The sequence below is a fragment of the Charadrius vociferus genome, unplaced genomic scaffold (assembly GCF_000708025.1).
Source record: "Charadrius vociferus isolate BGI_N301 unplaced genomic scaffold, ASM70802v2 scaffold450, whole genome shotgun sequence".
Taxonomy (NCBI): domain Eukaryota; kingdom Metazoa; phylum Chordata; class Aves; order Charadriiformes; family Charadriidae; genus Charadrius; species Charadrius vociferus.
In genome coordinates this window covers 3,035,533-3,048,005 of record NW_009646931.1, presented here as the reverse complement: position 1 = coordinate 3,048,005, position 12,473 = coordinate 3,035,533, and the positions used below count along the sequence as shown (strand labels likewise).

The 12,473-nt window shown below is 40.4% G+C and overlaps 1 protein-coding gene across 1 annotated transcript in view; it reads left to right on the top strand.

Annotated features, from left to right (window-relative positions):
• SPEF2 (sperm flagellar 2) overlaps positions 1-12,473 on the top strand; it is a gene marked incomplete at its 5' end in the record, with an annotated part of 91,589 nt that overhangs the window by 2,305 nt on the left and 76,811 nt on the right. Inside the window, 4 exons of the mRNA XM_009894715.1 lie at positions 7,709-7,961; positions 9,604-9,774; positions 10,747-10,887; positions 11,936-12,015. Coding sequence (XP_009893017.1) covers positions 7,709-7,961; positions 9,604-9,774; positions 10,747-10,887; positions 11,936-12,015 — 645 coding nt within the window. The remainder of the gene's footprint in view (positions 1-7,708; positions 7,962-9,603; positions 9,775-10,746; positions 10,888-11,935; positions 12,016-12,473) is intronic.

Here is a 12,473-nt window from a genome sequence, read left to right as displayed (position 1 = left end):
ACTCCTAAACCCACCCCCAAAACTTGTCCTTGACAGTCAGGACAAGCTTGAACAATTCCTTTAGCATCTGACACTGGAATGTTGAACTGTCAAACTAACATTTTTGGAGCCTGATGGAAAAACATATGTGAATTTCGAGCCTGCTGGACTGCATGAGGAGGCGGACCATTTCATGCCGCAGCTACCAATTGATTAGCACGTTCATTACCTTTCACTAAACTACCAGGAAGGCCAGAATGGCTACGAATGTGGACAATGAAATACTCATGCTTTCGGGAATTTATCAGTTGCCATAATTCAGTTAAAAGTTGACTAAGTCGATGATTATTCACCTTCTTCAAGATAGCACGTTCTAATTGTTGTACTGTGCCAACCACATACAAAGAGTCACAAACAACATTAACAGGTTCTGCTGACCAATTCCTAAATACTTCAAGAACAGCATATAATTCCAACGTTTGAAGGGAATCAGTAACTTCACCTGTCAAGCGTTGTGAATGCCATTGTCCATTGTGATGCCACACATAGCCGGCCAGATGGCTATTCTTACTAGCATCTGTAAAAACAGTCAGCCCGTTGGGCAATAGATTCTACCTTAGTCACAATAGCTTTGACAATCGATATGGCAAAAATATCCATTCCATGATACATAAAGGAAGCAAGATCTTAGCTAAACGATAACAATCATTAGGTACTAAAACTGCAGTAGTAAACATCGCACCGAGCATTTGTTGCGTATAATTAGATGTTAACCCGTATTGTGCGATAGCATTTTTCACTTCTTTTATCATTTTCCAATCCAAAGGACTCCACTTGCTGTTCCCCTGCGCATTAACCATCACCGGGTAAGCTCTGGAACATCATTAAGAGGCCAAATAACCCTGTCTAGCATGGCGTCCTTTATAACTCCTTTCCAACGCCGGGCAGCAGCGCCATCTGCCGACGGCTTTCCCTTGGGTGGAAGAGGTAAATCATCAGGCAATGGAACATTACAGGGACCAATGTCCTTTTGTTGCGGCATCGTCAATCGTTCTAACCATCGCTGTAAGTTTGTCAGCTGCCTATCTATGTCTTCATTTGGAACCGGAATATGCCAGTCATTTTCCATAAGTTCTAGAGAGGAAAGCGGCGGAGGAAATGCCTCCGGAGTATCATCAGGAAAACCCGCCAACGGAGGTGCCGATGGTTCAGGCAGAGGACCGGGTAGTTGCATAGGCTGCTCTTTTCCTTGTACAGGAGGAGCCTGAGGTGGTGGTGGCTGTGCGGGCATAGGCATGGGGGGCGGAGGGGGGTCGTCAAACATGCGGACTTTACGGCACACTACCTTTTGTACATCCCTTGCCCCGTCTTGGTCTTGCCCCGTATTCGAAAAAGCTGCACATGCTTGTATTGACACAATTTTCTCTGCTCGCATACTTGGTACTGTATCTTTAAGCAGTTTCCATAACATTGCTAGAGGGAACAGATCCTTTCTCCCAGACGTGATATCTTTCCATAATTCTTGGCCAAGACTATCCCATATTGCTGTCTGGAAAATATCCTGGGTGTCCTTCACTATGCCCGTTTCTTTTGCCCATAAAAGCAATTTCTTTAAAATATCAGGGTCATACTTAAGTCCTCTTGTAGAAAGGAAATGTTGCAAAAGCTTCAAGATAGCTTGCTCTTCATAAGTTAAATTATTACCCATGATAGCGTATGACCCAAAACACGTTCGGCTGCCCACCTTTTTTTTTTCTCTTCTTGTTTTTCTTTTTCTCTTCTTCTTTTTCTTTTTCTCTTCTTTTTCTGTGGCCACAATTCGTCTCTCAGCCGATTCCTTCTTCTTCCTCTTCTTTTTCTTCTTCTTCTTCTTCTTTAAATCACAAGCCGACAATTTCAATAAGAAATTGCACCATGCCCCACATTGGGCGCCATTTGCCGATGGACCCAGACGCAGACCAATATGATCAATGGTGAAGCCACTTTATTAAAATACTTAAGCCATTATATACTTTTTACTACAACGTGGGCTAGCTCTGCGGCTTGTGCTCATTGGTTTCTAGGCTTATACACACAAACTATTATTGCTTAAAAGCAGCTGTAACTTATTATCTACACTTTGTTACTATTTCTGCCAAGTCAGTCTTTTAATTAATACACATTCCGCATCTGTTGGGGAGTAGCAGTAGTTTCAGTGTTAGCGCATGATTTCCTCCTTCATGTTGACCTTCAGTACGTGTCCGTTGTTTTCCAAGAAGTTTCCCACACTTCTGAGTCTCTTTTTTTATATTCTTTACACTTCTCATTTATTTATACCCTTTCCTATCCAAGTCCCACCAACTTGTAGGAGAGCAGCTTGAGCACAGCTAACAAAGGCAGTCAACAAACACAGCAGTTTTGCGCAGCAGATTTTGGGCTCTGCTTCTAGGACTTCTAGATCTCTCATGAATTTCTGGAATCATTGGAGAACTCCTGGTAACTCTTTGAGGAACTTTAGAGTGCCTGCTGCTCCTGAGAAAGGATAGCTTCAGAAGGCTTTTACTTCTAGCAAGCTCTAGAAGCTTCTAACAAGTTCTGTCAACTCTTCATGATAAAAGGGTGCTTTGAGCTCTTGTCTCTAGCCGACTTCTGATTAGGGAGGTGCAATTAGTGAACATGCATTTCAGCAGGTGCAAGAGGTTAGAAACTCTGCTGAGACAGTGTATGCATGCTCAGCAAAGGTGGTGATACATGACAGGGCATAATCCTTATTACCCACGGGAACAACTACTCAGAATGACAGAAGCCTCAACTCAAATTGCTCTCCAGAGAAAACAGGCAATTCTCCATGTCTCAGGCTGTAGGGGAGCACTGAATCTTTGCTTAGCCTTGGGCAGGGGGAGGTGGTGGCTTTGCCTGCGGAGCTGTGTGCTCATGAAGGATCTGTGTCATGAAGTCAAGCTGTTGTGGAAGGAGGTCAGTAGACCATTGAGTGTCACAGATTATGAGAAGGAAATTGACTGGATCTTCTCTGAGCCACTACAGATACAGGAACCTGAATCCACAGCTATACTGAGGGAGAGCCAGGCAGAATCTGTGCTTATTGGGTTGGGAAAAGCAGATGACTGGCAGCTTGTGACTTCTGGCAGGAGAAGGAAGGTTCATGTTCCACCTGCTGATCCGCAGCTGCAGAACAGGTTCATTTCCTTGGCAGCAGATGAGAGGCTGCTGGCTCTGTGCAAGAGAGTATCTGAGCTGGCAAAGTCCAAACCACACAGGAGCACCAGGAAGAAAAGATGATAGTAGTGGGAGACTTTCTCCTGCAGGAGTTGGAGGTGTGCATCTGCTGACCTCACATGCTAGCCAGGGAGGTTTTCTGCTTGCTGGGGATCAGGTCCAGGACTGTGGAGTCTCATCCAGCCCTTGCACTGTTACTCCTGCTGCTCTTCTATGTATACACCAAGGATACTGCCAGAGAGACCTGGAGCATGTCAAGAGTGGCTCCGGAAGCAAAAGTCAAAGGCATGGTGGCCCAGGTGTTTTTTTCCTCAATTCTGTTGGTGAGGTGAAAGGGCATGATGAGGAGTGGGTAGATTCTACAGGTTGACAAGTGGTTGTACAGCGACTGTCAACAGCAGGGATTTATTTTTTGCAGTCATGGGATCCTCTTTGAAGATGAAGAGCTGCTAGGAAGACATGGGATCCACCTCACCAAGTTGAGCAAAAGCATCTTTGCCAACAGGCTGGCAAACCTGGTGAGGATAGCTTTAAACTAGGAATGAGGAGGAAAGAAGGTGATTACTCTCAAACAAGTGAGTAAGGGATATCCTAGACTGGCAAGCAAGAGGATTATTCTCTTTCAAGAATAACCCATCTCAATGTGAATACAGCTGAACAAAGGCAGCAGGAGGCATGAATGGGAGAATAAGGTGTGACTGAGAAAATTAAAACATAAAAAGGGAGAATACAAGATGTGGAAGCAGGGCCAGGTGACCCAGGAGGGGCACAGAGACACTATCTGACTATGTAGAGGTGGCTCTAGGAAAGCCAATGCCAATTAGGACTCAAAACTGGTGAGGGACATGGAGAACAACCAGAAGAGCTTTTACAAGTATGTCCAGAGCAAAAGTAAGGCTAGAGAAAACACAAGCCTGGGGCACAGGACCCAGAGGAAAAAACACATCATTGCTTACATTGAGGAAAACACTACTTGTGCTCCCAAATTTTTTAGCATTCTTCCCAGGGCTCTGAAATATCTTTTGATTGACCTCAGACTTTTTATTGTGACATTATTTGTACCCATGTGAAAGAGCAGGAACAGGTGTAATCTGAGGGCTGTACTAGGCTCTTTAGTCTTGTAGTGATATCCCCAATTCAAGACCCAGGGAGGCAGTAAACTTCCCTGAAAAGAGAGTCCAGCAAACAGATGCTTCCATTCCGCACAGGAGGAAATTACTGATAACCATAACTCTCCATTGTTTCCTCTCAGTGCTGGTCTTAATGCAGGTTTTGTTCTGAGAGGTTGGTCTCTCTGACTTTGCAAGACTGCTTGCGCAAGTTCCTCCTCTGTCTCATTATATGCTTTGTTCAGTGCACCAAGGTCCTTGTGGCTATTCTGTAAAGGTATCTCAGAGGGTAAGGAGGGGTTTCTCTTACCACTCCATGCTGTATAACCTTCTTCCACCTCTCCTTATGCCTTGTGATGCTGCCTTCCTCCTGGCACAACGGAGGTCCAGGACGTGCCTCTGTGGTGGCCATCGTGAGTTGGCTTCCATGCATCATAGATGGCACAGTGTGGTTCCATTGATCAATCTCCCTCTCAGACTCCTCAGTCTGCTATGAAAAAGGCTGATGTACTTAACACTGGTAAACCTCACACTCAGAAATCCCAAGCCCCTGAGATGAGCAGGAAAGTCTGCAGCAAGAAAGACTTACCCTTGGTGAAGGACGGTCAGCTTAAGGAACATTTAAATAAACTGGAAATTCTCAAGTCCATGGGACCTCATGGCATATACTCACACATGCTGAGGGACCTGGCTGATGTCATTGCTAAACCACTCTTAATAATCTTTGGAAGGTCCTGGTGACTGGGGTAAGATTCCTAGGACGAGCAAACAAGCATGGAAACCATTTCCAAGAATACTAAGGACAAGATGATGATTGTGAGTTGTCAGCATGGATTTATGAAGGCAAAGTCATGCCTGACTAACCTGACAACCTTCTACAATGAGGTGGTGGGCTCAGTGGTTGAGAGAAGATCGGTGTATGCTGTTTACATTGACTTTTGACGCTGTCTTCCTTAACATCCTCACAAGCAAACTGATGAAGTACGGACTAGGTAGGCGGACACTGAGGTGGATGGAAAACTGGCCAAACTGCCAGGCTCAAGGGGTTGTGATCAGCAGTGTGAAGGGCAGCTGATGGTCAGTGATTAGCGGTGTAGCCCAAGCACTGGGTCTGAGACCAATACTCTTTAACATCTCCGTTAACAACCTGCATGTTTGAGACAGAGTGTACCCTCTGCAAGTTTGCAGACAATACAAAACTGGAAGGAGTGGTTGATACACCAGGTGGTTGTGCTGCCCTTCAGAGGGACCTTGACGGGGTTTAGAAAAGGACTGACAGGAATCCTATGAAGTTCAGCAAAGGCAAACGCAAAGACGTGCATCTGGTAAGGAAAATGCCACGCCTTCTGTACCAGCTGTGGGCCAAGTCTCTTTAAAGCAGCTTTGCAGACAAGGGTCTGGAGGCCCTGGGGGAGAACAAGTTGAGCATGAGCCAGCAATGTGTTCTTGCAGCAAAGAAGACCAACAGCATCTTGGAAGATACAGCACTGCTGAGGCCATATTTGGAGTGCTCTGTCCTGTTCAGGACTCCCCCATGCAAGAAAGTCATGGATGTAGTTGAGCGTGCCCTCACAATTACTGTTCTGGGAGTATCTGGCATATGAAACAGACGAGGTCTGTATGTGGTGTTCTTTATCATAGTACTCCATGAGTTTGTAAAGATAATTTCATGTTTTCACCTTTCTTCATTATTTTCTCTTCTAATAATTACTGACATTGATCTTTTGACAACGATCAAGAATTGGGGCAATGTTTTCTGAACTCCAAGATATTTTTTCTGCACATTAAATCAATTATTACTGTCTAATAGTCATTGTATTGTCCTGGAATCCTGCAAGAACCTGTACCTGCCTAATCTTACTTAATATCTATAAACTACTACTTTTAAAATTTGGAGCGTGCCATTTAGGAAAAGTATATTATTCATGGATCATTCAGTAAGCTGACGTCACTGTAATATGTTTTAGCACAGCCCAAGGCAATATCGTACCTGTTGGGTGGTGGGAAAAATATAGATTCCTTTTTTAGGATAGGCAATGGTAATCTAGAAGGCACTAACAGACAAGAATGTGGGGTCATTGCAACTAACTAGTCAACATATACTTAGCTATATTAGCTGCTGATGTTGCACAATTTTTGGACGTATAAGCAAGGGAGTAAAAGTTGAGAAAGTGATACTACTTTTTTAAAAGGAATACTACTGGAAAACTTTTTCCAGTTTGGCTGTTCATATTTGAAAAATAAAATATTTTCTTTTTCCCTAAACTCTTACAATGATCCTGAAATCAGATCTACAACATTTTTGTATTATGGTGCAAGGTTAAGAAATTCTGTCTTATGTGATTACAGAGTAAAAAGTTAAGAGGTGATATCACCACAGCTTCTCAATACACGTGAGGTGATTTCTGACGATAGGACTCAACCTTAATGGCAGAAAAATGTTCAGTTGTTATAAGCTACAGATATATATAATTGTGTAAAGAATGAGGCGTGGATTGTTATAGTGAGAATAAGGAGCTCCTGGACTGTTTCATGTAGGAATAAGGTGAATACTGTGTTACAAGAAAGTCTTAAGTTAAAATTGGACATTTTTGTAGAATTATGCTGTAGCTTGGCTAACCTCAAAAGCTTGTTGGTTCATGTGAAGGAACTATTGTGAACTGAGCATGATGTTCTGACTCCAGTTGAAGTTACGGATTTCTTGCTTGAAATGTGATGTGTTAATTGTGCTACAGTGGTGATTTATTGTTATAGGGTTTTTGTGTATCTATTGAACTTGACTGCTTTCACGGGAGAATCTACATATCAAGAGAAACATTAATCTGCAACCCACTAGTTTAGTTTTGAATGTAAATTGCTCACAGAGACCATAGTCTGTTTTCAACACCACTCCAACACATGTGTCCATTTCTTTTTACTGGAGAAGAAATATGACAAGGTGCTGTGAGGGTTAATAGATTATGTAGACTTTTTTTAATAATTTCCTATATTTTGCCTGGTTAGAACTCAAGTGGATTGATTGGATTGATACAGTTCATATAGAAACTTCATTCTAACTCTTTGTACTTTTTGTGGATGGTATACAATTAGCTGCAATTGGGAGTAAGCGTTTGCTGTTAGATGCATTTTGTGTGTGCCTGTGTCAAAATTTATACGAGACAATGTGTTCTTTATTTTTTCCAAAAGTTTTGCCTAGTAGACCAATGCAGTGACATGTACTGCAGTATAAAACCTAAGCCAAAATAGGTATCACATTTCTTTAAGGAAGTCCTCCATGTTTTTTTTCCCCTCCTATTTTAGTATGAGATTAATGTCATGCCCATGCTTATTGCAGCAAGTTGGAATTGAAAATAAGTTTATGTTCTCATTTGTTGTTGTTGTTGTTGTTGTTTTTGATCATATAGGGTTGCAAATGCAAAACTTAACAATTTTTCTCGCCTGGAGCCCACACTTCACCTCCTTGGTGTACAGTTTAATGAAAATGTGGCCCAAGACATCATGACAGGACAGCATGGGGCTGCAACAAAGCTTTTATATGAATTGTATATTGCTTTAGAAAAAAAGAGAAAGGCAAAGCTCACTGGAGTAGCCATGGAAGCAATGAGACCTTCAGCAACTGCAAAGCTTAAGTCTATTGAAAGTGGTTTGTACCGAGAGGTAACTAACTGGGCCTATTTTGTATAAGTGCATAGAGAAAAAGGTACCATATTTAATGTGTCTCTCAAGCATGTTGCATGCTTCCCTCCCCTCTTTTTAAATCTCCTATTCAACACCCTAAAAGATGGAGTCTTTTGCTGTCTTATATGTAGGCAGTGGTATTACACTGTTTGTCTGTGACTCACGAGGGTATTGATCAACTGTGTTTTGTGTTCCTTTGTTTTGGCTCATTCTGTGTTACCTCCTCTGTTTTTAAGCTTTCTCCAGACTTAAATTATGTATATCAACAAAGGCTAGTAGTTGTTCAGCAGCTTCCTTTTTACTTATTTGATCAGTACAGATAGCAAACTGCAGTGCAGTATAGATATCAACTTAGACTATGTGGAGCTTTGCGCCACAGTGGTTTGGTTCCTTCTGTTGTTCGTCTCTCCATATATTTATATTACACTCCAGCCTGCAATAACCATATGCTGAATAATACAAAGAGGATAAAACAACTTTTTTTTTAGTATCTAAGAGGAAGTCAGTACTCATGTACTAGATTATCTTAAGGCTGTTTTTCTTGACTTCAACAGTAATTTTAGGCATGTGCAGTCCACGATTTGTTATCAGGATGAGCAATCTTTAAGAAGCTATATGTCGTGAATCAAATTCATCTGGGTGAAATTTCACATTTTTTTCTGGCACACTTCCTGAAAATAGCCTACAAGCAAAAAGTTTACCAACAAGTGCAAGGATAGTACCAAACAGTCAAAACATCCCTTCACCTAGAGAAGGATAGCTTAAAAAAGATGAAGCAACTGAGAGTAGCTCATGTCAATAGATAGGTTCAGAGTGGCATTTGAATCGTAGAATGATGGAGAAGAGACCTCTGGAGGTCACTTAATGCACCCCGACTTCTCTAAGCAAAGTCAACTAGCGCAGGTTGCTCAGGACCTTGTTCAGTTGGATTTTGAATATCTCCAAAGATGGAGACTTCACAGCCTGTCTAAGCAAATTGTTTATCACACTTCCAGTAATTTTTTTTACTTGTGTTTAAGTTGGATTTTCTGTATTTCAGTTTGAATAGAATAGAGTAGAATACAGTGGAATAGAATAATTCCAGTTGGAAGGGACCTACAATCATCATTTAGTCCAACAGCCTGACCCCTTTAGAGCTGACCGAAAGTTAAAGCATGTTAGTAAGGGCATTGTCCAAATGCCTCTGAAACACTGACAGGCTTGGGGCATTGACCGCCTCTCTAGGAAGCCTGTTACAGTGTTTGACCACCCTCTTGGGAAATAAATGCTTCCTAATGTCCAGTCTAAACCTCCCCCGATGCAGCTTTGAACCATTCACACATGTCCTGGCGCTGGGTACCAGGGAGAAGAGCTCAGCACCTCCCTTTCCATGTCCGTTCTTCAGGGAGGTGTAGAGAGCAATGAGGTCGCCCGCCAACCTCTTTTTCTCCAAACTAAACAAAGTTTGGCATTGTTCTAGTTCAAATCTGCATGTACTTTTCAATGGAGCCAGTCCTGTTTTTCTGAAAAATATTTGACCATGTTTAGATGTTGTTCTGTGTACATTACCACAGCAAAATTATCATATTTAAATATGTTTCTTACTGTTTCTGTCTCTTCACTGCTTGATGTTTAATTTTAGCGTTTGAAAACTTTAACACCACGTCAGGCTGATTTGCAACTACAACAGATTTCAGAGCATTTTGAAATAAAATCTAAGGCAATAGAAGATAAATTAGCTCATATACATATTGCAGAGCAACAGAAAATTCAGAAGCTCCAAGAGGAACAAAGAGCTCAAGACATTGAAAAGGTGACTACTTACTTTTTATAGACTTCTGAAGAAGCATTTTCTTAAGGTCATGTACATAATGTGTTAGTTAAAGCCAATGTGAATGCTCGTTAATTCTGTGCTACACAGTCATGTTTATACAAAAACAAAGAAAAGGAGTATCCATGGCAATATAAAGCCAATATAAAGATACAGATATAAAGCCAATATACTGTTATAAGACCCTTAAACCCATTAATATTTAAAAATCACTTAATGTTCAATTGAGAGTATTTGCATCTTGTCATTCATGAAAAATATTTATAGATTTGAAGACAAAGAGTAAATGTCACAACTGTATGTGTTTAAGATGTCCTTGTAAAAGGTTTTCTAAATTTGTGAATGAAAGATGAAGCACTGTTCAAAAGACACAGGGGAGGGGACCAATAGTGCATATGGCCTCAGAACATCTTGTAGCTCTCGTTAGCTGTTCTGATAAAGTAAAAAAGAGGAACTAATTTCTTCAGATATGGAACACTTATCCAAAGTGAAGCCTGCAGTTTGTGTAAAGGAACTGGCCAGCTATCCAAGGGGTGTTGAATCACAATGAAAATGAAGTTGACTAATTTGCGTTTAATTTTGTATGGCTAATTAAATGGAGAGAGTCTTGCTGTGGTTATTTAGCTGTTCTATTGCCACTGCATGAACAAGAATGAAAAAAAAGTCCCTGTGGACTTTTTTTACATGTGGACAAAAGATAAAGAATTTTTTGCTTTCAGGCATTTTAGTGATCCACTTAGGAAAAAAAAAAAAACAAACAAAACAAACAAACCAGAAAGACAAGTCATTTGCTCAAGCCTGGAGCCTGATAAGCCCTCCTACTTTCTTCCTGGAAAATTTTTTTCCTTATGGCTTAATTACGTTTACTTCATAGATATATAGGTAATGTATTAGGGCCATATGGTGTATTTTGTTTCAACTCAAGTATCTGAACACAAGATTTTGAATATTCAGCATCGCACAAGAAGAAGGAGACAAAATGAAATGATGGCCAGGATTCAAGCAGCCATTATACAGATTCCAAAGCCACCATCAAGCCACATGATAAAAGCTATTGAAGCCAAAAAATTCCTAAAGAAGAAAAGAGAAGCAGAGGTAACTATCATCTATATTATTTTGTTGTTAATTATATGAACTTGCAAAACATATGATTTCTGGGAGTATTTACACTTACAAATACTGTATTTGCATCATCCAAGAGCTGTTGATATAACTGTTAAAATGATACAGTAGATTGAACCAGTGAAAATTGGCCTAAATATTAATATGATTATGACTCTGCATTTGTTACTTAGTAAAAATTTGTTTTGATGTAAGAGAAAGTTCTTATTGAATATATACCATAGGTAGGTACTAATTTAATTGATGATAGTATTTTATCTTCTAGTCTTACTGAGTAGAATATGTGAAATAAAAGCATTAATATTTCCTTCTCATTTGTGCATGATGAAGTGTTGCACCATAATATATGAAATCTTCTACAACACACTATAAAACTGTCTGCTCTATCAAAAATGTTGGTAACAGCTGAAATTGAAAATAGCCTTTGATCAAATCAAGAGATGATGGCAATGCAGGAAAAAAAGTAATCTGTATTATGTAGTGCTGAAGAGTACTTGGATTGTAATCTTACAGTTCATGGATCGTATTGTCATCAGGAGTGCAAATATTACCAGTTTTTACAACTCCACAACTGCAACATGCGTTTAAATGTAGAATGTAGGAACATAGTTGCTTGAGTAACTATTAGGGATAAATTCAAGCTACTAAATCTAAAGCAGATCATACCCCAGAATACCTTGTTTCAAATCCCTGAGTGGTGGGAATTATATAAACTGCTATAATCCTATGTAAAATCAGAATAATCCTGCAGAATGAACAGCTGCAAAATCTTCAGATTTTCTGGCTGTTGGACATAGGTATAGCCAGGAAAAGTGTAGGGGGAAGGAAATGAAAGGTAGAAGGAGGAAACGGTCTTGCCGCTTTTTCTTGGTCTGGCTGATGCTTAAAATATTTTCAGTGTAAACATTTCTCTTGTACTAACATGACATAAAAATAATTCCCTAATACTTAGCCTGTTGAACCTTCCTTCTGATGCTTTGTGAAGAGAAAATAAACATTAAATTTTGTGTTATTTCTTCAGGATACATACAAGGAAATTAAAAAGTTTGAAAAGTCTATGGCAGGAAATGCCTCTGCAGTACACAACCAAGTCACTGACAGGTAATATTTGGGTATTAGATTGTTAAGATTAGTTAGGATCCTACCTCAGGTGCCTGCTATCTATGTAGACAGCTACTTGAGGGAAAAGTAACAGCTTGTTTAGTTTAAAATGTGATTGTCCTTTGAGTGATTATCCCACTAGCACCACAAATATTCCAGCTCCAGCACTGTTGCAGTGTTTTTACCCTACCTTTAGTTGTAGAAGGAATGGCTTAAGCTTTCTTCTCTTATTTTTGCCATATCTCCAGCAACAGAAGACATAAAATGCATCTCTTCTCCATTCATTTCAGTCATTGAGTCTGTAAGGTCAGTTAGACTTGCAAAGAGACAAGAATGGTCGTGAATGTACATACATGGTAACACATTTGAAAGAAAAATAACCTTTAGAATCATAGAATCATAGAATGGTTTAGGTTGGAAAGGACCTTGAAGGTCATCGAGTTCCAACCCCCCTGCCA